The sequence below is a fragment of the Desmodus rotundus genome, chromosome 9 (assembly GCF_022682495.2).
Source record: "Desmodus rotundus isolate HL8 chromosome 9, HLdesRot8A.1, whole genome shotgun sequence".
NCBI classification, from domain to species: Eukaryota; Metazoa; Chordata; class Mammalia; order Chiroptera; family Phyllostomidae; genus Desmodus; species Desmodus rotundus.
In genome coordinates, this window is record NC_071395.1 from 48,209,540 (window position 1) to 48,231,819 (window position 22,280).

Genomic DNA, 22,280 nt, shown 5'->3' on the forward strand with positions numbered 1-22,280 from the left:
GGGACTGGGGCCTAAGGTCATTCTTGGACTCTTGGGAGGAGGGGAGAGGGACAAGAGGGGAAAGGTTGGCTCCTCTGCAACATCGCCCGCCTCAGTTTCCCTGCTGGCTTCCAAGCCTGCCTCAGTCCAGAGAGAGTGCTCAGGGTCCAACGGTCACCGGCCACAGTATTCTCCTGAGGCGTCTGTGAGTCAGGAGGACGGGGTCAGATCCCTGACTGACACTGACCTCGGGTTGGTCTTGCCCTTCCCAGCCAGCAGCAGCCTCCCCGCACGCACCTGCACAGGTTCAGCCTGGGAAACGCCCCACTACCAGACTGGGAAGAAAACCCTGCTAATCCTCAGTTTGGGTTTCAGCTACCGCCCAGGAGGGGACTGCTGCCGGCTAATCCTGGCCTCCTGGGTCTCTTTTGAGACCCCACAAGGGAGTGTGTGGGGAGTGTGGCCTATGCAAATTACATGCTAATCAGATGCCTGTTATTAATCTGACACTAAAACCTCCCTAGCCTGATGTTGAAAGGCTGAACTTAGCCCCACCAGAGGCCGTCCAGGACCTCTGGGGCCCAGTGGGCCTCATGCTCACCATCACCACACACTGAGTGCCCCAGTGCCTGCAGTATAGGCCCCCGAGTTTCTGCTGGCAGGTGTCTAAGCCCTTTACCTTAGTTCCACGTGTTTTGCATGCAAGTTCCAAAGCCACCTCTGATCGTTCCCCACCGCCAGGACCTGCACCCAGGCCACCGCCCCTTTCCAGCAAAAATTCCACCCTAAACCCCAGGGGCCTCAGTCTTCCTTTAGGGATTTGGGCATCTTCCTCTTGGCAACATCTGCCAGGCCAAACCCAGCATATGGAAAAGGGGTGGGCAGGGAAAAGTGTGCCCTGCTTGCCCCCACCCCCCAACCATGGAGCCCTCCCTGGGCTTCTGGAGACAGGTAAGAACTGGAATTTCAGCTCCAGCTTTGTAACCTCATTGACCCATGAAACCCCCCAGCCAGCCCTGGAGACATTGTCCCCACAGCCCAGGTCACCTCTGGTGTGACCCTGCTGACCTCATTCACATGCCACATGGTGCCAGACAGAAGACCGAATCTTTCTCAAATGCCCGCGAACAACCCACCAGCCCCAGGCACCAAGGTATCTTAGGCCCATCACACCCATCCGAACATGCCTCAACATGCACAGTCGCAGCACATGACATAGCTCCTGGACAGTTTATGACAAGGCCTACCGCCTCTGGTACATTTAGACACGGCCAGGCTCAGGGCCTACAGAAAGGTCTCCCCTGGCCGGGGAGGGGCGTGGGGTGGCCTGGGCCTCCTCAGGACTCTTATGGTGGCTTCTAGCACAGCCAGCTCCTCTGTCTGTCTGGCCTCCATTAGTGTCACTTGCTGCTCCAGCTTCCGCCGTTGCTCTTCCTGCTTCCGTTGGGCTCCTCTGAAGGCCAGGACCAGGGCTCTGGAGGGGTGAGGAGGCTGAGCCAGGAAGTAGCCACCCACCCCACCCAAGACAGGGGCTGTGCACTCCCTGACCAGGTCTTCCTGGGGTCCCAGTGTCACTCAGCAGGGGCTGACCATCAGGCACCAGAGGAGATGTGGGATGGATTGAACTTGCAGCCCACCTTAAAGGAGGGAAGCTGAAGCTCAGAGGGAGCCAGGAATGCTTCTGAGGTCACCAGGGGAGAGGGACCCACCTGTGAGCCTTACATAAATCACTGTTCAGCTTGGCACTCTGAGCACGTCTGGCTCGCCCCTTCTGAGCCACCTGTTCCAGCTCCTCCCGCAGAAACTGCAGCTGCTCCCACAGGCCCAGGGCCCTGGTGCAAGAATGGGGAGAGAAGGGCTCAGAGCCACAGCCAGTCCTGTCTTCCCTCTCCCCACCCACCTGCCCTTAGTGTTTCTCAGGGAACACATCTGTACACAGGTGCACACTCGGCCAGCCGCTGCTGCACACGATCCCCACGGGCTCTCACATTTGCACCACCACAACCCTCAGGCTGAACATCCTGCGACTCAGGACCCAGGCACACACCGGGTGAGTGAGGCCGACAGTTCCTGAGCTAGCTCCTCTGGATCCTGCACTTTGCCCGCCTGGCCTCCATCGGTGCCACTGCTGCCACCAGGCAGAGCAGAGCCCTAAAGGGAGGGAAGTGACATTGGCTAGTGTGCTCAGCTCAAGATGGATGTTGATGTCCGGATTGTGGCATCCATAGTCCTTGCCCTCGCCGAGCCCCCAGTCTCATGAGATACCCTCATGAGGATAAAATTACTCCCTAACAAGGGAAATAAATAACAAGTGATCTCATCCAAAGGCAATTCAGGAGGGCTTCCTGAAGGAGGTGAAGTTTGAGCTCAGACCTGCAGGAGATCCAGGACTTAAATAGACCAAGAAGGAAGTGTCCCGTGTTCCTAGCAGGGGCACAGCAGTTACAAAGACTTGAAGGTGGGAGAGATGATTCAAAGGATTCTGTAAGCCACTGAAGGCTTTAAGCAGAAGGCAGATGTGATTAGACAGCGTGGGGCAAAGAGGAAGGACTCTGAGGAAGCTAGAACCAAAATTTAGGAAGAGGTGAAGCATGGGCTGGGGCTACTGGGGCAGAGAGGGAGGACAATGAATAGGCCTGGGGGATGGAAAGGAGGAGGTTCCAGTTTGAGGGGTAGCCACTAAATCCTTTGGGGTTTATTGGGCTCAATACCCTCAAAGAAAGAAATCCCAAACTACAAAGTGAACTTTAACTTGCAGCTTACCATTCAACTCATTTCTTTGTGAAGAAATGGAAACTGAGTCTTGGCCAGAGACACCTGGCCAGTAGTATACTGCTACCCCTACTAGGTCCAGGCAGGGAGGCTCACCTGGGACCACGCCTCCTCGTCTCCGCTGCTCCCGCCACTACTGTCACCGCCACTGCTGTTGGCCCCACAAGTCTGGAGCTGTGCCCGCTCCCACTGCAGCTGCTCCAGCAGGAGCACGTGGACTGGGCCCTGGGCTCTGAGGGCGGCCTCCTGCAGCTCCAGACCCCGCTTCTCCCGCCGTACCAGCTGTAGCCTCAGCATCAGGTCCTCCAGTGTCTCCTGAGAAGCCAAGAAGAGGGCAAAGAATTTGTGCCTCCAGGGTGAACTTCTAGGGAAACTGAGACCCCAGGAGGCACCAACCAAGGGCTAGTCAAGCAAGAACTCCAACCCTCACTGTGGTCTTTTGTGGTGAGAAATGTCATCCACCCATAAAGACTACAGCTGTAGACATGGCAGTTCAGAGAAGGCAAGTATTTTAGCCAAGGTCAAGTAGCAGCTCAGTGGAAGGGTCTGGAGTTTCTCCGAACCTTAGGTCCCTTAAGACAGGCTACAAAGCTCAGATTGTGTCCCCTGCCCCATTTCTTTTCCACAGGAAGGGCATTTTGGGAAGCCACATTCGAAGTCTTATGAGAAACAGAATTCCAAAGGACAAGCTCCTATTCATCCCTCAAAACCCCAGCCCCAATTCTCCTCCCTCCAAGAAGCCTACCTCTAGACCAGCAGAACTTTCCCTTGCTACCTGGTCACCCAATAGCACTCAGCTTCACCTGGCTACCTGGTCACCCAATCACACTCCTCTCACCTTCCTGGTGGGACAAAGGGTATTGTCCCACTGGGAAAGACTAACAGTGACTACTGCTCATGTGTACCCGTGTGGTCTCCAGGTCCTGCTGGATCTGCATCTTCTCCAGCCGGGGCAGGGCTGGGCTGGGCTGAGTCCCCACAATGGCCTGCACCAGGGCTTCTGCATGGGGTACAGTGGGCATGGGTGCCAAGGTGGAGCCTGACTTTGGGGGAATCTTCACCAGAGCACGACGCTCCTGGAGACGCTGGACACAGCCCTGGAGCTGGGTGGCCACCTCCTGCAGTGTGGGCCTGTCCACACTGCTGCCCTTGGGGCTACAGAAAACAGAAGAGGGGCCTGTGTCAACCCCAGCAGGCGTGGTTGTGCTAATTTCATGCCCACTGTGATGGGTTCCATCATCTTCCATCTTAGTCTCCATGATGGGTCCCATGACATCTGTGGTGGGTGCTGTCATACCAGCACTGTGGGCACCATTGTCCATCAAGACAACATAGTGAACACCATCACACTGAGGGGCACTGTCCCTCATGCCCACGCGGTGAACACCATCACACCAACACAGGGGTATCATCTCTCAGCTGGCCAGCCTGTTCGGCAGCATCGCACCAACCTTATTAAGCACTGTAATGCCACTTATAATCAGTAGGTACCATCATCTATCCTCATGCCAACCCTGGCAGGTCCTGTACCAACCCCAGTGGCTGTCAACGGCCATGACAAATCTGTTGAGTAGCAATCAGGTCTCCACAGGGTCGACTTCCCATTCTCCAACCAGGACCCCATTCGCAGGCCCACCCAGCTCCAGGGCTTCTCAGGAGTACCTTGGCTGAGAGTACCACAGTGTCTCTCCATCCATGGCAGCCTCCTCTTGGGCTAGCAGCCTCTGAGCCTCCTTCTCAGCTGCCTCCAGGTCACTCTTGGGGACTTCTGCTCCGGAGCCTGCCTCCCGGAGAGTGAGCAGGACCTCGAACATTTCCTCACAACGCTCACTATGGGACACGGGTTCTGAGCGCTCCAGCACACCCAGCCCCACCTCTCTGCCTAAGCACTGTTTCTGCTGGCTCCCGAATCCCTCACTTCTCCCCCACCCCCACCTTCTGAAGGCAAGCAAACCCCTTCAGCATCCTGGACTAAAATTGCCTTAAGTTCATTTCCGTGGTGGAAATGCTTTCCTGCAGGGGCCCTGCCTCTCTCTGCGGATCAGGGCCAGCCTCTGAGCACACTCATTCTCTTCCCAGCCAGTGACACCGTGGGCAGGATGCACCAACCTGTACTGCAAGGCCAGACGTAGTGCTGTGGCCTCGGCCTCCCATTGGCCCAGCTGCATGCTGAGGCCCTCACACCGGCCCTTGCACCCTTGGAGCACAGCCGACAGCAGACGGTTAAAGCATTTGAGCTTCTCGATGCTCCTGCCTCCAAAGGTGGGGAAAAGCAAAAGTGAGAGGCCTCACAGAGCAGTCACCTGACAGATTTCCACTCTTCTTCCCACCCTCACTCCCACTTCAGGTACGGACTCAGATTTATGTCCTAGCGGAGGAGGTGCTGGTGCTCCAATGGGCTCAGCATTTGTGTCTCTTACCCCCGGAGCTGCTCCATCTGAGCTTCCACCACGTGCATCTCAGGAGCAAGGGGCTGGCTGGGGAGAGCCCCAGGGACCTGGGCACTGGAATCACTCTGGAGGCGCTGGAGCAGAGGGTGAGACAGGGAGAAGGGGTCCTGCCAGCAAAAGGGAACTTAATTCACCCAGATTGCCATCAAGAGCCCGGTACCACGGGTTTAGGCTGTTCCAGCCCCAGAAACTGTTGGATCACATGGCCAAGATTTGGGTCTCACTGCCCTGAATCCTAAGGATCTCAGATTAATGGTTTGGAGCTTCCCACACTCACCTGAGTGGCCCAGGGCTCCCTGGCAGCCCCAGAGCAGCTTGAACCACTGCCTGGGCCCCCTACTTGGCTGTGAGAGGGACGTGGAAAGGGCTCCAGCCTCAGGAGGGAATCCTGCAGCTCCTGGACCTGGGAGGTATGAGGCATGTCAGGCCCGGGAGGCTCCAAATACCCAGTTAGGGATAACACCTGCTCTTGGAACAATGGTAAATGCCTCTGCTGGAAGGCAGGAGCCCCAAATACTCACCTTACCAAATCAGCAACTCAAGACTTCTCTCTTTTTTTAAAAGATTTATTTATTTTTAGAGGTGGGGAGGGAGGGAGAAAGAGAGAGAGAGAGACATCAATATGTGAGAGATACATCTATCGGTTGCCTCTCCTATTCTCCCAAGTGGGGACCTGGCCCACAACCCAGGCATGTGCCCGGACTGGGAATCGAACCAGCAACCTTTCAGTTTGCAGACTGGCACTCAATCCACTGAGCCAGCCAGCCAGGGCTCTTTCTTTAGATACACAGATGGCCAACAGGTACATGAAAAGGTGCCCAACATCACTAATCGTCAGGGAAATGCACATCAAAGCCACAACGAGATGTCCCCCACACCTATTAGGATGTCTGCTCTCAGACAGACAAGAAATAACAAGTGTCGGTGAAGAGGTGGAGAAAAGGGAGCCCTCATGCACTGCTGGGGTTGTCAACAGTGCGGAGGTTCTTCCAAAAGTTAACCACCAAACTACCATAGGATCCAGCAACTCTACTTCCATCAATTCCACTCCTGGGTATTTATCCAAAGGGAAAAAAAAAAACACTAATTCAAAAAGATATATGCACCCTAATGTTCATTGCAGCATTATTTATAATAGCGCAGACATGGAGGCAAACTATGTGTCCATCAATAGGTGAATGGATTAAGAAGATATGGTACATGTGTATAATGAAATATATCACAGTCTTAAAAAGGAATGAAATCCTGCCACTTGCAACAGCATGGACGGACCTCGACGGCCCTATGCGAAGTGAGATGTACCAAAGACTACAGTATGAGCTCACTTATACGAGTGTGTGGAACCTAAAAACAAAACAAAAGACTGAACTCGTAGATACAGAGAACAGATTGGAGGTTGTAGAGTTGGAGGGTGGAGGTGAAATTAAAAATAAACAGATAAGCCCTCGCTGGTGTGACTCAGTGGGTTGGGTGCCGGCCTGCAAACCTAAAGGGTACCGGTTAGTGCCTGGTTGTGCACAGGCCTGGGTTGCAGGCCAGGTCCCTGGTTGGGGGTGTGCAAGAGGCAGCCTGTCAATGTTCCCTTGCACATTGAATGTTTCTCTCCCTCTTGTTCCCTCTCCCGTCCCTTCTCTCTGAAAAATAAATAAAATCTTAACAAAATAAGTAAACAGATAAACTTCTCTCTCCCAGCTGGGGCATGGGTCCCAGTCTGTAGGAAAATGGGCCCCATGGCCTGCTCTGGGCCCCTGCAGCCCTGGTCTTGCCACCTGTGGATGAGGCCTGCTCCCCGAGACTGCTGTCAGTCATGCGACTTTGATCCGCATGCTGAGGAGGCCTCTAGCCTTCACGCCCAAACCTGCCAGCTCCACCTCCAACATCACCCAAATTTGTCCACTTCTCGCCACCTGCACAACTTCTGCCCTCTGGTGTCTGGACTAGTGCCTCCTCCTGAATCTCCAGGATTCCACACTCGCCCCCACACGCTGTTCCTCCCACTGCCGCCAAGTCGGTGCCCATGAACACCTGTCTCAGCTGGCCACCCTCCCCAGCTCAGGACTTTCCATGGCTCCTACTTCACTCCCAGCAAAAGCTCAAGTCCTTCCTACAGCCCTCAGGGCTCTGCAGGGACTGCCCTGTCACCCCCCTGCCCAAATCTCCTCCCATTCACCCCCACACTGGCCTCCTCACGGTTCTTCAAACCTGCCAATCACACTCCCACCTCAGGGCCTTTGCATATGCCATCTCCTTGGCCTGGAATGGTCTTACCCCAGATCTTTGTATGGTTCTTCCCTCACCTCCATATGGTCCTTATTCAAGTGTTACCTCCTCCATGGGCCTCCCTGATCACCTTAATTAAGACTGCAAGGGCCCTGTGCCTTTTGGGGCTCAGCAGTCAATGCTGCATAAGTTTTTCAAATGAACAAGTGACTGAACATTGCCTAGGCCAGGCCGCCTGCTCTCTCAGACAGCAGGCCCTGGGAGGCAGGGATGCCCCACTCACCTCTCTCTGCAGCGTCTCCTTCTCTTCCTGGACGGCCTCCAGGGAGGCCTGCAAGTGCATTAGCTCATTCTCACGGCTGCCCAGGGCCAAACGCAGCCAGGCGTTCCTCTCTGCCAGGTGGGCTGCCTCCCGCTGGAAGCCCCCTGCCCCTTCCTGCTCCAGGAAGAGCCTTGGTTCCCCCTCGATTCTGCCCTCCACCTCCATTGGCCCTGGACAGCTCAGGGGCTGGCAGCGCCAGGCACCAGCTGCAGCCTCCAGTGAGCTCAGAACGTGCTGGAGAGTCTCAAATACATCGGGGGCCTCAGGTCCAGAGGGAACAATCTCCTGTTCTCGTGGGGCTGCCTCTGGGGCCTGGTGGGCTTCTCCTGCAGGCTCCTGGGGTCCATCGAGGGCTGGGGCCGGTCCCCTGCTAGAGTCCCCGTCAGTTCTGTGAAGAAGTAAGCAATGGGAGGTTCTGGAAATGGGGACACCTGAGGTGGCTGGCACACAGGGGCTGTGTGTCAAGGCTGGGGCTGCATCATGCAGGGCTTTAAAAATCAGGCTGAGGCAGGCATGGGGAGCTGTGGTATGTGCGTGAGCAGGGGTGGTGGTGGAGGACACAGGCCAAGCTGTGGGTGGGAAAGAGCTGGAGTAGGGGACACAGACCAAGAGGGCCTTACCTGCTACCCAGGCTGTGCCCACTCTCTTCCGCCTCAGGGCCCAGCAGCTCAGGCTTGCAGCTTTCCTGGGATGGCACAGGGCCCAGCTCAGAGCTTCCGCTGGCTGCCTCAGCCTCTTCTGAACTCTCTGCCACAGGGTCCAGCTCACCCTGCAAATGACCACCAGGGCTGAGCTCTGAGCAAAGCAGAGCTCTGAGCCCCGGGGTCCTGCTGAGCTGTCTGTGGCAGGGAGGGGGGACACTTACAGGCGGAGCATGCCTCCCTCGCCGGCTCCGGGGCCGTGTGGCCCGCCCACTCATTGCTGTCCAGAAATCAGTGTGCCCTGAATCCCTCCTTTGTCCCCTCTAAAACCACAGCCTGATCTCAGCTCTTGCCTTTGTTGTCCTGGCAAATGACAGACTCAATTTCCTCTTCTGTGAAGTGGGCATTGATTTCTCCCCTCCAGAAGGGATCTTAAGTCATCAGTGTTGATTTGGCACAGTTAAATGCCTCCGTTGACACACAGCTCACTACCTACCAAGGTTACCCTGACCTTCCTCTTCTCTTGTGCCTCCTTCATCTGTCACTGCCTTGGTTCTCCCCTCCGTCCCCTATCTGGACCTAGGACGAGGACTTCAGGAGTCCTCTCTCCTTCCCAGTGCCCTCCTTAACTAAAGGACCCGTTACTGGGTTGGGTCCCCTCAGCCAACTCTACTTCTCTGTTCCTCCGGGAGCACCTTGGTCAGAGGCCTGAGTCCCTGGATACGCTTGGGGCCACTTGCGCCACTGCCCGCTCAGGCCTGGGCTGGCCAAGGCTGGCCTGGGAGGGGCCAGGAAACAGGAAGCCCCCTCCCCTGGTCACATGACTTGTTATTGTGCAGTTTCCTTCTCAAGGACAGTGCCTCCCTCCAGTTCCAGCAAGGAACATGTGTTCAGCTCCTGAGATGTCCGTCCTTCCTCACCTCAGCCTCTGAGGCCATGGCCCTTCCACCCCTGAGCCTCAATTTCCTCCTCTGTGAAGTGGGGGATAAATAAAGCACTTACCTACAGTGTCATGGAGTTCTAACAAGTGTTTGCACGTGGCCAGGCACCATCGAGGAAATGAATCAGAGTCACAACATGCGTTCCTTGCTCTCTATTACCTCACCTTGTTCTCCATTACCTGTCGCATCTCTGCTTCCTCTGCCAGCTGCTGTTTCTCCTACATAAGTACGGAATTCCTCAGAGCCTACATGGGCCTCACATCCTGTCCGTTTTTCCTCTGTCCACCTCTAATGGGCTTTCTTGTCTTCACCCATAGTCACAGTCCAACCCTCTCTTGGCCCACCAGCACCCCCTTGGGGCTCCACAGCGTCCCCATCCCTGCCCACTCCCTTCCCCACCCAGGCCCCAAAGACAGAGATCATATTATTCACTTTCCTTGCTCACATACCTTCCGTGACTCCCCATCGCCCTTGGGAAAGATTTCATGGTATGCATACATTTATTTATTTATTTTTTAATTTTTATTGTTATTCAATTACAGTTGTATGCCTTTTGTCCCCATCCCTCCACCCCACCCCAGCTGAACCCACCTCCCTCCCCCAACTCCACCCTCCCCCTTGATTTTGTCCCTGTGTCCTTTATAGTAGTTCCTGTAATCCCCTCTCCTCACTGTCCCCTCCCCACTCCCCCCTGACTATTGTTAGATTGTTCTTAACTTCAATGTCTCTGGTTATCCCTTGGGAAAGATTTCAAGCTCTTCTTTTTTTAAAATTGATTTGAGAGAGAGAGAGGGGGGAAGGGGGGAGAGAGAGAGAGAAACATCGATTTACTATTCTACTTATTTATTCTGTCTTTGGTTAATACTTGTATATGCCCTGACCAGGGCTCGAACCTGCAACCTTGGCATATTAGGATGACGCTCTAAACAACTGAGCTACCTGGCCAGGGAACATTTCAAGCTCTTCAACCTGGCCAAAGCCCTTAAAAATTATACCTGCAGCTTGCACCCATATACACTCCATGCTACAGCCACGATGGCCCCTCCACGAACAGCTGGCGGTTCCCCGTTCTCTCACACCCCTCGTGGCCATGCTGTGGCCTCTGCTGCAAACGCCCTGTCCTGCCTTCTGCACTTGGGTTAACTGTGCAGACACTGCAGTAGCCTGAGCCTTCCCAGCCCAACTGACAGACACTAGGAGGATGAATCTTTCTGCTTATGGAGGGAGAGAAGTTTTACATCTCTGACTTGGGGGTACCCGAAGGCATCGAAATCCTCATGCTTAAGCCTTGCTCCAGCCGTGTTAAACTGGGAGAGGCTCCGCCACTCCAAACCTTAAACCTTCCGAGCCTCCAGACCTTTGTACGGGCAGTTTCTTCTGCCTGGAGTGCCTTTCCCGCTCTTGTTTTCCCAGCATATTCTCCATCCTTCAAGGCTCAGCCTATGAAGTTCCCCTGGCTGTCATTAAACCGGAGCCTGGCTGAAGTGGGTGGGCTTAACTGACTCTTAAAAATAAAGAAACTGAGGCTTAGAGTAGGGTTTTTTCTCCATTATGCTTTGTTTTAATGATTCTCAAAATTCTGTGGCAGATTTTTCGCCAAGTTGTTTCCATTAAAAAGTAATGATTTTAAAAACTAATAACTTAAAAATTGCCACACAAAAGAACATATATGATCCACAAAACATTTTCCTTTCCTTCTGAAGGAAGGTTTTACAATGCATTGCAATCATTAACCAGTCTCTTACTATTAAACTTAAAGCGGCAGTCGAGACAAAGAGTTTGGACATCGTTCCTTCACCAGTGATTGAGATGGGGGGGCAGGTATCGGGGACAATGTTCACGTAGCCTTCTGAGCTTTTTGGGAAGACTTGGTGACTCTGCCAGATGCAGCTGCCTTTTTGTCCACTGCTTGGATGACCCTCTGTCATGAGAACAGCTGTCTCATGTCACGAACGGCAAAGCGGCCCAGAGGAGGACGGTTAGAGAGCTCTCCACACACACGGGCTCACCAGGACCCTTATCAACGATGGCAGCATCACCAGATTTCAAAAACTTCAGGCCACCTTCCAGCTTTTCCCCAGAACAACGATTAATCTCCTTCAGCTCAGCAAATCTCCAAGCAAGGTGGCCTGTGTGCCAGTCCTGCACAGGTGCATACCTGGCACTGGCCTGGCCTGGATGGTTCAGGACCATCACCTGAGCCGTGAAGCTAGCTGCTTCTATTGGTGGGTCATTTTTGCTGTCACCAACCACAATACCACAATGAACATCTTTGACACACATGTTCTTGACACTGAAGCCCACGGTGTCCCCGGGAAGAGTTTCACTCAATGCTTCATGGTGCATTTCAACGGCCTTGACTTCAGTTGTAACGTTGACTGGAGCAAAGGTGACCACCAGGCCGGGTTTGAGAACACTGGTCTCTACTCGACCCATAGGGACAGCACCAATCCGTAGACATCCTGGAGGGGCAGGCGCAGGGGCCTGTCAGTGGGACGAGCTGGTGGCAGGATGCAATCCAGAGCTTCAGGCATGATTCCACCGGCATGGCCATCTCTACGAGTGACTTTCCATCCCTGAACCAAGGCATGTTAGCGCTTGGCTGCAGCATGTTGTCACCATGCCAACCAGAAATTGGCACAAATGCTCTGGTATCAGGGTTGTAGCCAATTTTCTTAATGTAGGTGCTGACTTCATTTACAGTTGCCTCATCTCTCTCCTGGCTGTAGGATGGCTCGGTGGAATCCATTCTGTTAACACCAACCATCAGCTGTTCCACACCCAGCGTGTAAGCCAGAAGGGCTTCCTCACAGGTTTGTCCATCTGTGGAGACACCTGCTCCAAATTCGCCGACACCAGCAGCAGCAATCAGGACAGCACAGTCAGCCCAGATGTGCCTGTCATCCTGTTTTTGATAAAGTCTCTGTGTCCTGGGGCATCAATGGTTGTCACAGAAGGCTTGCTGGTCTCAAATTTCCACAGGGAGGTATCAATGGTGATACCACGCTCATGTTTGGCTTTCAGTTTATGCAAGACCCAGGCGTGCTTGAAGGGGCCCTTTCCTGTCTCAGCAGCCTCCTCAAATTGTTGGATGTTTCGCTTGTCAATCCCACCACATTTGTAGATCAGGTGACCCGCTGTGGGAGACTTGCCGGGACCTAATGACGGCGATGTTTAACAGGAGCCTTCCTTTTCCGTTTGGCTTAGACTTAGCAGTATTTTTCATGGCATCTGTATTATGGTGGCAGATCCTTTGCAAAAAAAAAAAAAAAAGTCAGAATAGTTTTGAAATAGTTATGGACTAAAGGGGAAGTGAGCATGAAAAAGGTAGGGTGGTTTGAAATAGTTCTGGCTTGGTATTTAAAAAATTTTATTGACTTTATTGGGGTGGCATTGGTTAATAAAATTATATAGGTTTCAAGTGTACAATTCTTCAATACATCATCTGTATATTGTATGGTGTGTTCACCACCTCAAGTCAAGTCTTCTGGCTTAGTGTTTTTCTTAAAGATTTTATTTATCTATTTTTAGAGAGTGGGGAAGGGAGGAAGAAAGAGACCGAGAGAAACATCCACGTGAGAGAGAAACATCAATCAGTTGCCTCTCGTTCATGCCTGATGAAGGTTTGAGAAGGGTGTCCCCATCTCAAACAACCTAGAGACCTGAAGCCAGAGGTGAGCATCCCCAAGCCCGAGAGCTGACCAAACCACGAAGATCTGTTCAGAGTCAGGCATCCCTGAGTCCAAGAGCAGACCGAACCCAGCATTGAGGCGGTCGGAGGCATCCCTCACAGCCAAAGCCCTGGGAAAGTGATACACCTGGCACCATGGTTTATGGAAACGTGAAGAGGGGTTAAGCTATCACTTTCAACAAAGTGAATGCTTTCATTACGAGATTCAGGGACTGAGCCATTGCTGGCCATAGTAGGGGGATGAAGAGGAAGCTGTCTGCAGAGTCTGGAGAAACAAGGTAGAATTAGAATCTTCTCCAAACCTCACAGAGACAAGGTTGGGGGCAAGTCTGGGTCCAGCTTCCAGTGCCCACTGCTCCCCTAGTTGCAAGTCTCAGGAGGCGGAGGAGAGGGAGAAATAGAGAATGTACCCACATGGGCCCCCAAAATGTTAGGGTGGTAGGTGATGCAGGCTGTGAAAGAATTCACAAAGAGGAGAAAATGCAGAGAGCAAAGTTTTTATTCACTTTCCAAGTGTGGAAAGGGACATGGTGTGGAGAACCGGGGGCTTTTAGTTTTTATTGGATTATAATTGGATTATAAAAGGGGGGGAGTTACTGTTGTGGGGCCCCTGGGCTGTTGGGGGCCTTGCAACGCGGGAGGTTTTGGGTGGTTTTGCATAAGCTACAGTTTGCTCCAATGTTCTTTTTTTGCCTGTGGCTGTGGGGGGCGGTTAGTCACGATTTGCTCTTGCTTTTCCAGTAGTGTTCCAGTCCTGGGGACATACGCTCAGGAGAGTAAAATGGCAGTCGTGTTTAACAACGTCATAAGGCCTGCTCGGCCAATGGTGCCACCATAGCAAATGCCACTGGTTTTGTCCTTTCGATAAAATTACAATTCTATAATACACCCCCTGTATATTATATTGTTTGTTCGCCACCTGAAGTCATCCTCTGGCTTCGTACTTTTTAAAAAGATTTTATTTATTTATTTTTTAGAGAGAGGGGAAGGGAGGGAGAAAGGAAAGGAGAGAAACACGTAAGAGAGAAACATCAATCAGTTATCTCTCTTGGTGCCTGACCCTGGACAAACCCGACTGGGGTGGAACCTGCAACCCAAACAGGTGCCCTGGCCAGGAATCAAACCAACAACCTTCCGCTTTGCTGGACGACGCCCAACCTACTGAGCCAAAGTGGTCAGGGCCTGGATTAGTACTTTTGATTTTTGCAAATATGTGTAAAATAAGAATTAAGTATTTGGGTGTGGCCTAGGGCCTAGACCACTCTCACCTCATTTTGCAAAACCCGCCCTTCACCTATCGACCGCGCCTCCCTTAAGTCCCGCCCAACCCCGTCCCACCTAGCCTTTCACACCGCAAACCAGGTTTTCTCCGTCCCTTTAAACCTAGTCCAACCACAGCCCACTGCGCCTCATCCCAGCCTATCACCGTAGAAGCACTGACCCGCAGAGTCTGATTCCTGGGAAAAAAAAAAAACCCCTCCGCCTCATCTTGTTTTTAGCCAATCACATTCCAGATCCCACTCAGCCCTACTCCTGTCCATCACCTTCTAAACCCCATCCCCTAACAGAGTCCAGCCTATCAGCTTCCAAGGCTCTTTAGCCTCGTCAGTTCGTCGTTACTCCTGTCCATCACCTTCTAAACCCCATCCCCTAACAGAGTCCAGCCTATCAGCTTCCAAGGCTCTTTAGCCTCGTCCAGTTCGTCGTTCCGGTGGTCCTACGACTTGCTGAACTACATTTCCCAGGAGGCGTTGCGGGCGTTCCGTACCACATCCGGCTTTGAAGATGGCGGTTTTGTAGCGCGAGTCGGAGGGAGGCTTAGGCTACGGTGAGCGAAAGTTGGGTGTTGGAAGTGTACGGGGCTCGTCCCTCGAGGCCTAGCTACTGTAGCCCCAGAGATCTAGCTCTTCGCCTCCCTTGAAGCTTCCATCTCCAACCCTGGTTTCCCCTGCAGTCTAGCCTCCATCCCTGTTGCTACAGCTAAGGCTTTGTTTTCCTTAGAGGTTGCGGAGGCTGCAAGCCTCTGAGAGACCATCCTCGGCATCCCGCACCCATTGCCGAAATAGGCAGGCTGTTCCATTGGCGTCCTATCTTTTCTTAAAGAGGCCTGTAACACCCAAATTCGCACCCCTCCCTTGTGCAGACACCCCCTAGGCAGCCAGCGCCCACTGTGGAGAATCCCAGAGGTTATTATTCCTCTATTCACCAAAACCTTTTCCGTTTCAGGTAACGGAAAACTCAACTCAGTCTATCTTAAAACGGGACAAGAAAGGGGAGTCAGTGGCTTATAGACTGGTTCCAGGTGTAGTTGCGTGTCTGCCGTTCTCTGGATGAGCATAATCCAGTCAGGCTCTTTCCCCTCTCAGAGTGTAAAGAGGCTTCTAGCAACTCTTGACTTGTATCTTCCCAGCTCGGCAACTGTAAGGAGACCCTTTCCCCTAAGGGCACTGCTGGAAGGAGTCGCCCCTCACTGGCCTGTATTGGGTCGTGTCCCCATCTCTGAGCCATTCTCAGTGGCCTGTTGTGCGCACTGGTTGGGGGTGGAGGTAGCCCTACAGAGGCACATAGAAAGCTATTACCTTAAGTCAGAGTGGATGCTTAGCTGATAAAGAGTAAAGGCACCCATTCTACACATGAGGAAACTGAGGCTGTGAGAGGAGTGAGCAGCTGCATAGTCAGTAAGCAGTTGGGGGTAACCAAATGTTTCTGAACCCCTAAGGCAGGATTCTGGCTTCCCCCATCCCCATGTCATCCAGCCACTCAGGAACCATGGAGGTGGCAGAACCCAGCAGCCCCACCGAGGAAGAAGAGGAGGAGGAGGAAGAGGAACAGTCTGTGGAACCGAGGCCCCGGACTCGCTCCAACCCTGAGGGGGCTGAGGACCGGGCACTGGGGGCCCAAGCCAGTGTGGGCAGCCGCAGTGAGGGCGAGGGTGAGGCAGCCAGTGCTGATGATGGGACATCCAACCCTCTGGGAGCTGGCCCCAAGCCTTGGCAGGTGCCCCCACCAGCCCCTGAGGTCCAGGTGCGGACGCCCAGGGTCAACTGTCCAGAAAAGGTGGTAAGTGGGAATTTGGCCATTAGCTCTGAGGCTTCAAGAAACTTGGGTTAACACTCTTGCCTTTTAGGATTCACTCTGCAAACAGCCCTTTTGTGTGAGTTTCCAGGGGCTGTCACAACAAATTACTGCAAACTGGGTGGCTTAAAAAAGATGAAATTTATTCTCTGACAGTCCTGGAAACCAGAAGTCTGAAGTCAAGGTGTTGGCAGGGCCCCCTTCCCTCTGGAGGCTCTAGGGGAGGAGCCTTCCTTACTCTTTCAGCTTTGGGTGGCTCCAGGCATCCTTAGCTTGTGGCTGCATCGTTCCAATGTCTGTCTCCATCTTCACACGGCCTTCCCCTCCCTGTCTCTGTGCCTCCTCTTCTGCATATCCTAAGGGCACTTGTCACTGGATCAGATGATCTTACCTCAGTTTCTTTACTTTAATTACATCATTAAGGACCCTAATTCCAAATACAGTCACATCTGGGATTCTAGGCTAACATACCTTCTGAGGGCCACAGTTCAACCCACTATACCTTTGTTTCTTTCTTCCTGTGTCATATGTTCTCACTCATTCACTTGGACTCATAGTCCAGTGCTCTTTCCCCTGAGCCACCGCTTTCCAAAGTGGATGGCTTGGCTGGGAATTGGGAGTCATCTTACCACTTTTTTAGACATGTCTGCTTAAAGAGGGCCAAGCCTGTGGGGGCTGGCGTTAACATCCAGGCCCAGGTGCTGCTAGTCACAGTGCCCTCACCACCCTCCAACTTCACTGCAGATCATCTGCCTGGACCTGTCGGAGGAAATGTCACTGCCAAAACTGGAGTCCTTCAACGGGTGAGAGGGACAATTTAGGGCTTGAATACGTAGGCACAGTTGGGAGGGGCCCAGCCGGGAGGGGCCCAGCCTGGAAAACACAGGCTGTCTCTCTGAGACTTACACCATTGTGGTCTGGCTCAGGGCCTGGTGGTATCCGAGTGTAGCAGCAGGAACTGGTAATGATACAGTGGTGGCCCATCAGGCTCTGTTCCAAGCATGTGATAGCTCTCATGTGCCACCCGTGTCACAGTAATGACTTGGAAACTCAGAGAAGCAAAGTGGCTTGCCTAAGACCTCACAAAATGTAGGTAGAGCCAGCATTTAGGCTAACCCCAAGGCCTTGCCCTCAGCAGGTAGGTCTCTGTGGGGTTGAGTAGCAGGGCCTGAAGAGGGTCTGACGGGCTCTGGGAGATGCTGAACACAAGCCTGCCTTGCCCTTGCTGGCACCCCTGGCCACCATGGCTGAGCAGAGGCCTGGGGGTTCCTCACAAGGATCAGATGTGAGACGCAGGCTGGCCAGAAGGACCCATTTGGCGAGGGTTAGAGCTGGAGAGGGCAGGTCAGCTGAGTTAGGTTTTCCGCTGGACCCTGCCATGCCCCCTGCTGTATGGCCTGGGCAGGGGCCTCATTGTGGGGCTAGTGGAAAGTTCCCCAGGATGGGGGCTACCCTTAACCAACCCTCTCACTCTTTGCCCCTCCCCAGCTCCAAAACCAATGCTCTCAACGTCTCCCAGAAGATGATTGAGATGTTCGTGCGGACAAAACACAAGATTGACAAAAGCCACGAGTTTGCACTGGTGGTGGTGAACGATGACACCGCCTGGGTGAGGCTGGGGCACCCTGGGGTCCCCTGGGGGCAGGGACAAGGCTGCGTGTCCGGGGGTCCTCTGGGGACAGCGAGCACCTTGCTGAGGCCTGTGCTTCCCCACAGTTGTCTGGCCTGACCTCTGACCCCCGCGAGCTCTGCAGCTGCCTCTACGACCTGGAGACAGCCTCCTGCTCCACCTTCAGTATCCTTCCAGGCAGGGGTGCCCCATGAAGCAGGTGGGGTTTGGGGAGCTGGCCTGTCCTCTCATTCCCAGAATCAGGAAGCCTGAGCCATGGAGGGGACCAACTCAGACTGGCTTGGGTCCAGGTCCCAGCTCTGCCACAGCAGGCTGGGGCCAGTCACCTCTCTTGCTCTCAGTTTTCTTCCTTCCTCCCTCCCTTCCCTTCCCTTCTCTTTTCCTTTCTTTGTTTCAAATTTTTATAAGACTTTATTTGAGCCAAACCGATGACATTGCCAGGAAGCAAGATCTCAGATGCTCCCCAAGCTCTCAGTTTCTTCATCTGTAAAATGGGAAGCAGAGGACCTCCTACGCTATGGGTTGCTGTGGAAGTAAAGTCGTAACAGAAGCAAAACCAGCTGATTAGGACTCCAGATGTCAAAACTGCACCCACAGGGCAAGCTCTCCATGCAGGGCCAGTTATACATTTGATGCTCCGTAAGTGGCGTCATGTGGCCAAAAGGTCACAGTCACTACTACATCGTACTTTATGCTAATTTGAACATAAAGGCTCACGCGCAACTTAAAACTTAGAGGGTGACCCCTGTGAGTTAGAAAGCCGGGGAGTGTTGGGAGGAGACGAACAGGGACACCCATGGCTCTTTGCTTGTAAGGAGAGTGGCCCCGGCCCTGAGGGAAAGGGGAGTTTTGAGTCACCAACGGTCTTCAGGGCATCTGATGCCAGCCCCTAGCCTGTGATCTGTACTAAGGGAAAACAGGCTCAGAGAGGCAACTACGCTAGGGTCAAACAGGTTTCCCGCACAGTGACACCGTGTTTGGAGGCATCCGGGGTCTCTTGGCTTCTGGATGAAGGAAGTCATCCACCCCTGCCCTGCCACCAGCATTCTCCTTAGCGTCCCCGCCAGATATGGAAGGTCTCTTCAGTCTCATGTAAGTCCTCCCTTCCCTGTGTCCGGCCCTCTGTGTTAGTCTCACGGCGGCCTCGTGGTTCTCCGTGCCATTGTTTTAACCCAGGGGGCCAGGTAGTAAATGTTTTTGGCTTTGCAGACCATATGGTCTGTGTCACGGCAACTGGCCTCTGCCATCGTAAGCTAAAAGCCACAGACCCTATGGACACAGTGGGCATGGCCCTGTGCCAGTAAAACCATGAGAGCACCGAAATTGAGGTTTCATAGCACTTCTGCATGTCATGAAATTTTATTTTTTCCTCAAGTTATTTAAAAATATAAAACCTATTCTTAGCTTGTGGACCCTAATACTCCAATCCCCATTTTCAACCAGCCCCTGGTGCTGGGCACAGAGCCTGTGTTGCCTTTACCCTCATAATTAACTTGTTACAAACATCTCAGCAAATCTTGCAAGTGAACCCATGGGGTAAATTTGCAATGGAGAGCACGCTGGGTTAAGGGGCAGGTGGGCGGGGGGGGGGGGGTTTGCTAGACATTGCCAAAGTACTGTCCCAGAAATTAACCCTTTTTACTTCCCCTGCCACTGTGATAATCTTTCCTTTGGGCTTTTTTTCATTCATTTTAAAGCCATTTGATATTCCCTCAGTGATTTATCTATTTGTCCCCTTTACCTATTTTTTTATGAGGAGGTTGCCTTTTTTCTTGTAGAGGATCAGATTTGCTTTTTACATAGGAAGGACCTTAGCCCTCTGCCTAGTGCCCTCTGCCCAACGTGAGATCCAGTTGTGGCCAAGTAGGGAAATGTATCTTGACTTAGCATATAAGATTAGGTCCCTGCCCAAGAGTCTCCTGACCTGGTAGGGCAGGGCCAACTCCAGGTGATGGGGAACACTCAAGGTGGCCAGAGCAGGCTTCAGCTATGTGTTTAGCAAAGCCTTCCTGCTGGAGCAGGAGAGGTCAAGCAGAAGGTGAGGCTGGGGAGGCATTCTGGGTAGTGGGAACAGCATGTGGGAAGGCTCAGAGGCAGCAGTGGGCTGGGGAGCGGTCAGGTGGGGCTTTGCATGCCCAGCAAGGAGCTAGGCTCTCCCAAGTGATGACAGTAGGGCCCCCCAGATTGTGCTTTGACCTGTCCCCTCACTGTGCAGCCAACAGAAGACCGAGCTGCCAGTCACAGAGAATGTGCAGACCATCCCACCCCCATATGTGGTCCGTACCATCCTCGTCTACAGCCGCCCACCCTGCCAGCCCCAGTTCTCCCTGACAGAGCCCATGAAGGTAACTGAAACCTGGGAGAGGGTGGTAAGACAGTGGGAGGGACTTCCTGAGCACAGAAGCTGGGGGATTGTGGGCATGTGGGCACAGGGTGACCTGGACCCCAAAGGCTGGTGTTCTTCCCCTGCAGAAAATGTTCCAGTGCCCATATTTCTTCTTCGATGTTGTTTACATCCACAATGGCGCCGACGAGAAGGAGGAGGAGATGAGCTGGAAGGTGAGACCGTGGCAGGTGTGGGTGGCAGGTGGGTGTAGATGGGGTGTCTCAGAGCCCACCTGCCCTGGGCCTTGGAGATCCTACCTGGATCCTGGTCATTCAGTCATTCAATAGCCATTTCCTTACGCCTGCTGGGAGCTCAGAGGGACAGCTGGGACAGGGGGCCAGGGAGCAAGTAGGGTCCTGTACACTTCATCCTCCATACTTCCTGCTTCTCTCTCCCCCTGCCTTTGCCCTGGCTGTGCCCTCTGCTTGGAGCACCCTTCCCTCACTGCTTCCCCAGGCTCTGCTGGTCATTCATGTCCCAGCCCTGAACAGCTGTGGTATCTTGAGTGGGCTGCTTACCTCTCTGAGCCTCAGTTTACCCAGCAGTGAACAGGGGAGTTGAGACCAGCTGCTACTCATACCTCAATATTTAAGCCGAAATCCCTATTGTGGGAAGTTTTCCCTGCTCCTCAAGGAAGATCAGCGTGGCAGCTGGAGGGTAGTCTGTATCCAACTGTCTCCAGACTGGGGGCTCCAGGACTGAGACCTTGGTGTCCCTATGCTGATGGTCAGCGGGGAATGTTTGTTGAATTCAGGAATGTTTTCTGCCTGGCAAACTCCTCTTCACCCTTCAGAACCTACCCCTGGGGCCCCTCCTCTGGGATACCTTCTAGGGGCAAGGACGGCCTATCAGGGGAACCCTTGCCTGAAGAGCCCCTCCCTGGCCCCACAGGACATGTTCACCTTCATGGGCAGCCTGGATACCAAGGGCACCAGCTACAAGTATGAGGTGGCACTGGCTGGGCCCGCCCTCGAGCTGCACAACTGTATGGCCAAGCTGTTGGCTCACCCACTGCAGCGGCCCTGCCAGAGCCATGCCTCCTACAGCCTGCTGGAGGAGGAGGAGGAAGCCACTGAGGTGGAGGCCACTGTCTGAACCGTCCCTGTGCATCTAGCCTGTACAATGAGACCCGTGGCCCGGAGTTCTTAAACCCCGCTCCATGGGACCCTGGGGTGTTCTGGGAGGCCCTCAGGGTACTTGGGAGCCCTGGAAGGAAACCCAGGATTCCAGGAAGCATCCCAGGGCCTGTGGGCACCCAGTCCCCATGTTTCCCAGCCCACATCTCTCTCCCCAGTTTGTCAGTTATAACGTGTTCTTCCCTGTATGATTTTTGTCATCAGAATAAAAATCTGAGAAGTCTAACCCTGGTCCACACCAGTCACTCTGTGTTAATTGGGATCTTCTTCTTGGTTGCAAGTAACAGAAAACCCACCCACTGGAGAGAAAGAGGAATGGCTTGGTTCTTGTGGATGAGAAACCAAGATGCAGCTTCAGGCTTGACTATACCCAGCTGTTCAGACAACACTGCCATCGGGCGGGCTGAAACACTCTGTGGTGGGTGTTCAGTGTGCCCTGCTTTCCTCCCAACCTGTGGAAAGGGGCGAGATGGTTGTGTCGACCCCAAGAAAGAAAATACCTACCAAGAGGGTCTCCTGGTCGCTAACTGGTCTCAAACTAAAAAACAAAAGCCCAGGAGCCGCTGCTGAACAGGGTCCTCTCGTGCAAGCCAGGCTTCAGGTAGGAACAGTGCCTACTTTCTGTACTGAAATGCCTGCCTGGCTGCATGCACTGTGTGCCTGCTGGGGGAGCCAACACTTGTGAAGGAGTTTCTGGAATCTTACGTCAACCAACAGGATGGAGGTACTTCCCTCAATCCAACTGCGGCTGCGCAGCCATAACCTCATTAGCATCTTTGACCATCAGAATGGCTCTATTCCCACCAGTCAGGACAGTGCTTTTGGGGCCAAATGAGCTGAGGTTTTAAAGTACTTGCACTAGAACGGCCGGGAGTGGGGCTTCTCTATATAAGTTCCCTTTAGGCTGGGGACTACTTCCTTTTCCAACAAAGACTAATTTTCATTGGCTGGAGCTGAAGCAAATTGCTGGAGAGGGCTGTGGTCTGTATTGAGGTGTTTGCCATAAGTCTCCTCTTTCAGTGTACTCCAAATTAGGG

At 53.3% G+C, this 22,280-nt stretch overlaps 2 protein-coding genes across 6 annotated transcripts; one reads left to right on the forward strand and one right to left on the reverse strand.

Moving 5' to 3' along the window:
* Nucleotides 1–414: 414 nt before the first annotated feature.
* Nucleotides 415–9,164, reverse strand: USHBP1 (USH1 protein network component harmonin binding protein 1). 2 transcript variants are annotated; one of them, XM_024560896.4, is made up of 12 exons: nucleotides 8,609–9,162; nucleotides 8,364–8,512; nucleotides 7,705–8,131; nucleotides 5,479–5,604; nucleotides 5,172–5,308; nucleotides 4,861–5,001; nucleotides 4,414–4,581; nucleotides 3,657–3,906; nucleotides 2,848–3,066; nucleotides 2,027–2,130; nucleotides 1,689–1,811; nucleotides 415–1,453 (listed from the first exon to the last, which is right to left on the reverse strand). In XM_024560896.4, the coding sequence occupies exons 1-12, from the start codon at nucleotides 8,660–8,662 to the stop codon at nucleotides 1,264–1,266; spliced, it is 2,088 nt and encodes a 695-aa protein (XP_024416664.2). In that variant the 5' UTR covers nucleotides 8,663–9,162; the 3' UTR covers nucleotides 415–1,263. The 2 variants fall into 2 exon arrangements, with proteins under 2 accessions (XP_024416664.2, XP_045051816.2); XM_045195881.3 differs by having other exon boundaries at nucleotides 1,346–1,453; nucleotides 1,702–1,811; nucleotides 8,609–9,164.
* Nucleotides 9,165–14,720: 5,556 nt separating this feature from the next.
* BABAM1 (BRISC and BRCA1 A complex member 1) lies at nucleotides 14,721–21,469 on the forward strand. Of its 4 annotated transcripts, XM_024560963.4 has the most exons (10): nucleotides 14,787–14,844; nucleotides 15,243–15,436; nucleotides 15,773–16,076; nucleotides 16,836–16,894; nucleotides 17,580–17,700; nucleotides 17,808–17,886; nucleotides 18,789–18,813; nucleotides 19,937–20,066; nucleotides 20,194–20,280; nucleotides 20,999–21,469. In XM_024560963.4, exons 3-10 carry the CDS (start codon nucleotides 15,786–15,788, stop codon nucleotides 21,200–21,202), a joined length of 996 nt encoding a protein of 331 aa, XP_024416731.1. In that variant the 5' UTR covers nucleotides 14,787–14,844; nucleotides 15,243–15,436; nucleotides 15,773–15,785; the 3' UTR covers nucleotides 21,203–21,469. The 4 variants fall into 4 exon arrangements, with proteins under 4 accessions (XP_024416728.1, XP_024416730.1, XP_024416729.1 ...); XM_024560960.3 differs by lacking the exon at nucleotides 15,243–15,436 and having other exon boundaries at nucleotides 14,721–14,844; nucleotides 15,736–16,076; XM_024560962.2 differs by lacking the exon at nucleotides 15,243–15,436 and having other exon boundaries at nucleotides 14,721–14,844.
* The last annotated feature ends 811 nt before the right edge of the window (nucleotides 21,470–22,280 follow it).

What these genes read in the sequence shown, in the direction of transcription:
- USHBP1 (XM_024560896.4), bottom strand. Translation starts at nt 8,662, where the DNA reads ATGAGTGGGCGGGCCACACGGCCCCGGAGCCGGCGAGGGAGGCATGCT. An exon ending in CGTCTGGCCTTGCAGTACAG is followed by an intron (nt 4,582 to 4,860) that starts GTTGGTGCATCC and finishes CGTGTCCCATAG; the next exon opens with TGAGCGTTGTGAGGAAATGT. An exon ending in GATTTATGTAAGGCTCACAG is followed by an intron (nt 1,454 to 1,688) that starts GTGGGTCCCTCT and finishes TCACCCCTCCAG; the next exon opens with AGCCCTGGTCCTGGCCTTCA.
- BABAM1 (XM_024560960.3), top strand. Translation starts at nt 15,762, where the DNA reads ATGTCATCCAGCCACTCAGGAACCATGGAGGTGGCAGAACCCAGCAGC. An exon ending in TCAACTGTCCAGAAAAGGTG is followed by an intron (nt 16,077 to 16,835) that starts GTAAGTGGGAAT and finishes ACTTCACTGCAG; the next exon opens with ATCATCTGCCTGGACCTGTC. An exon ending in AAACTGGAGTCCTTCAACGG is followed by an intron (nt 16,895 to 17,579) that starts GTGAGAGGGACA and finishes GCCCCTCCCCAG; the next exon opens with CTCCAAAACCAATGCTCTCA.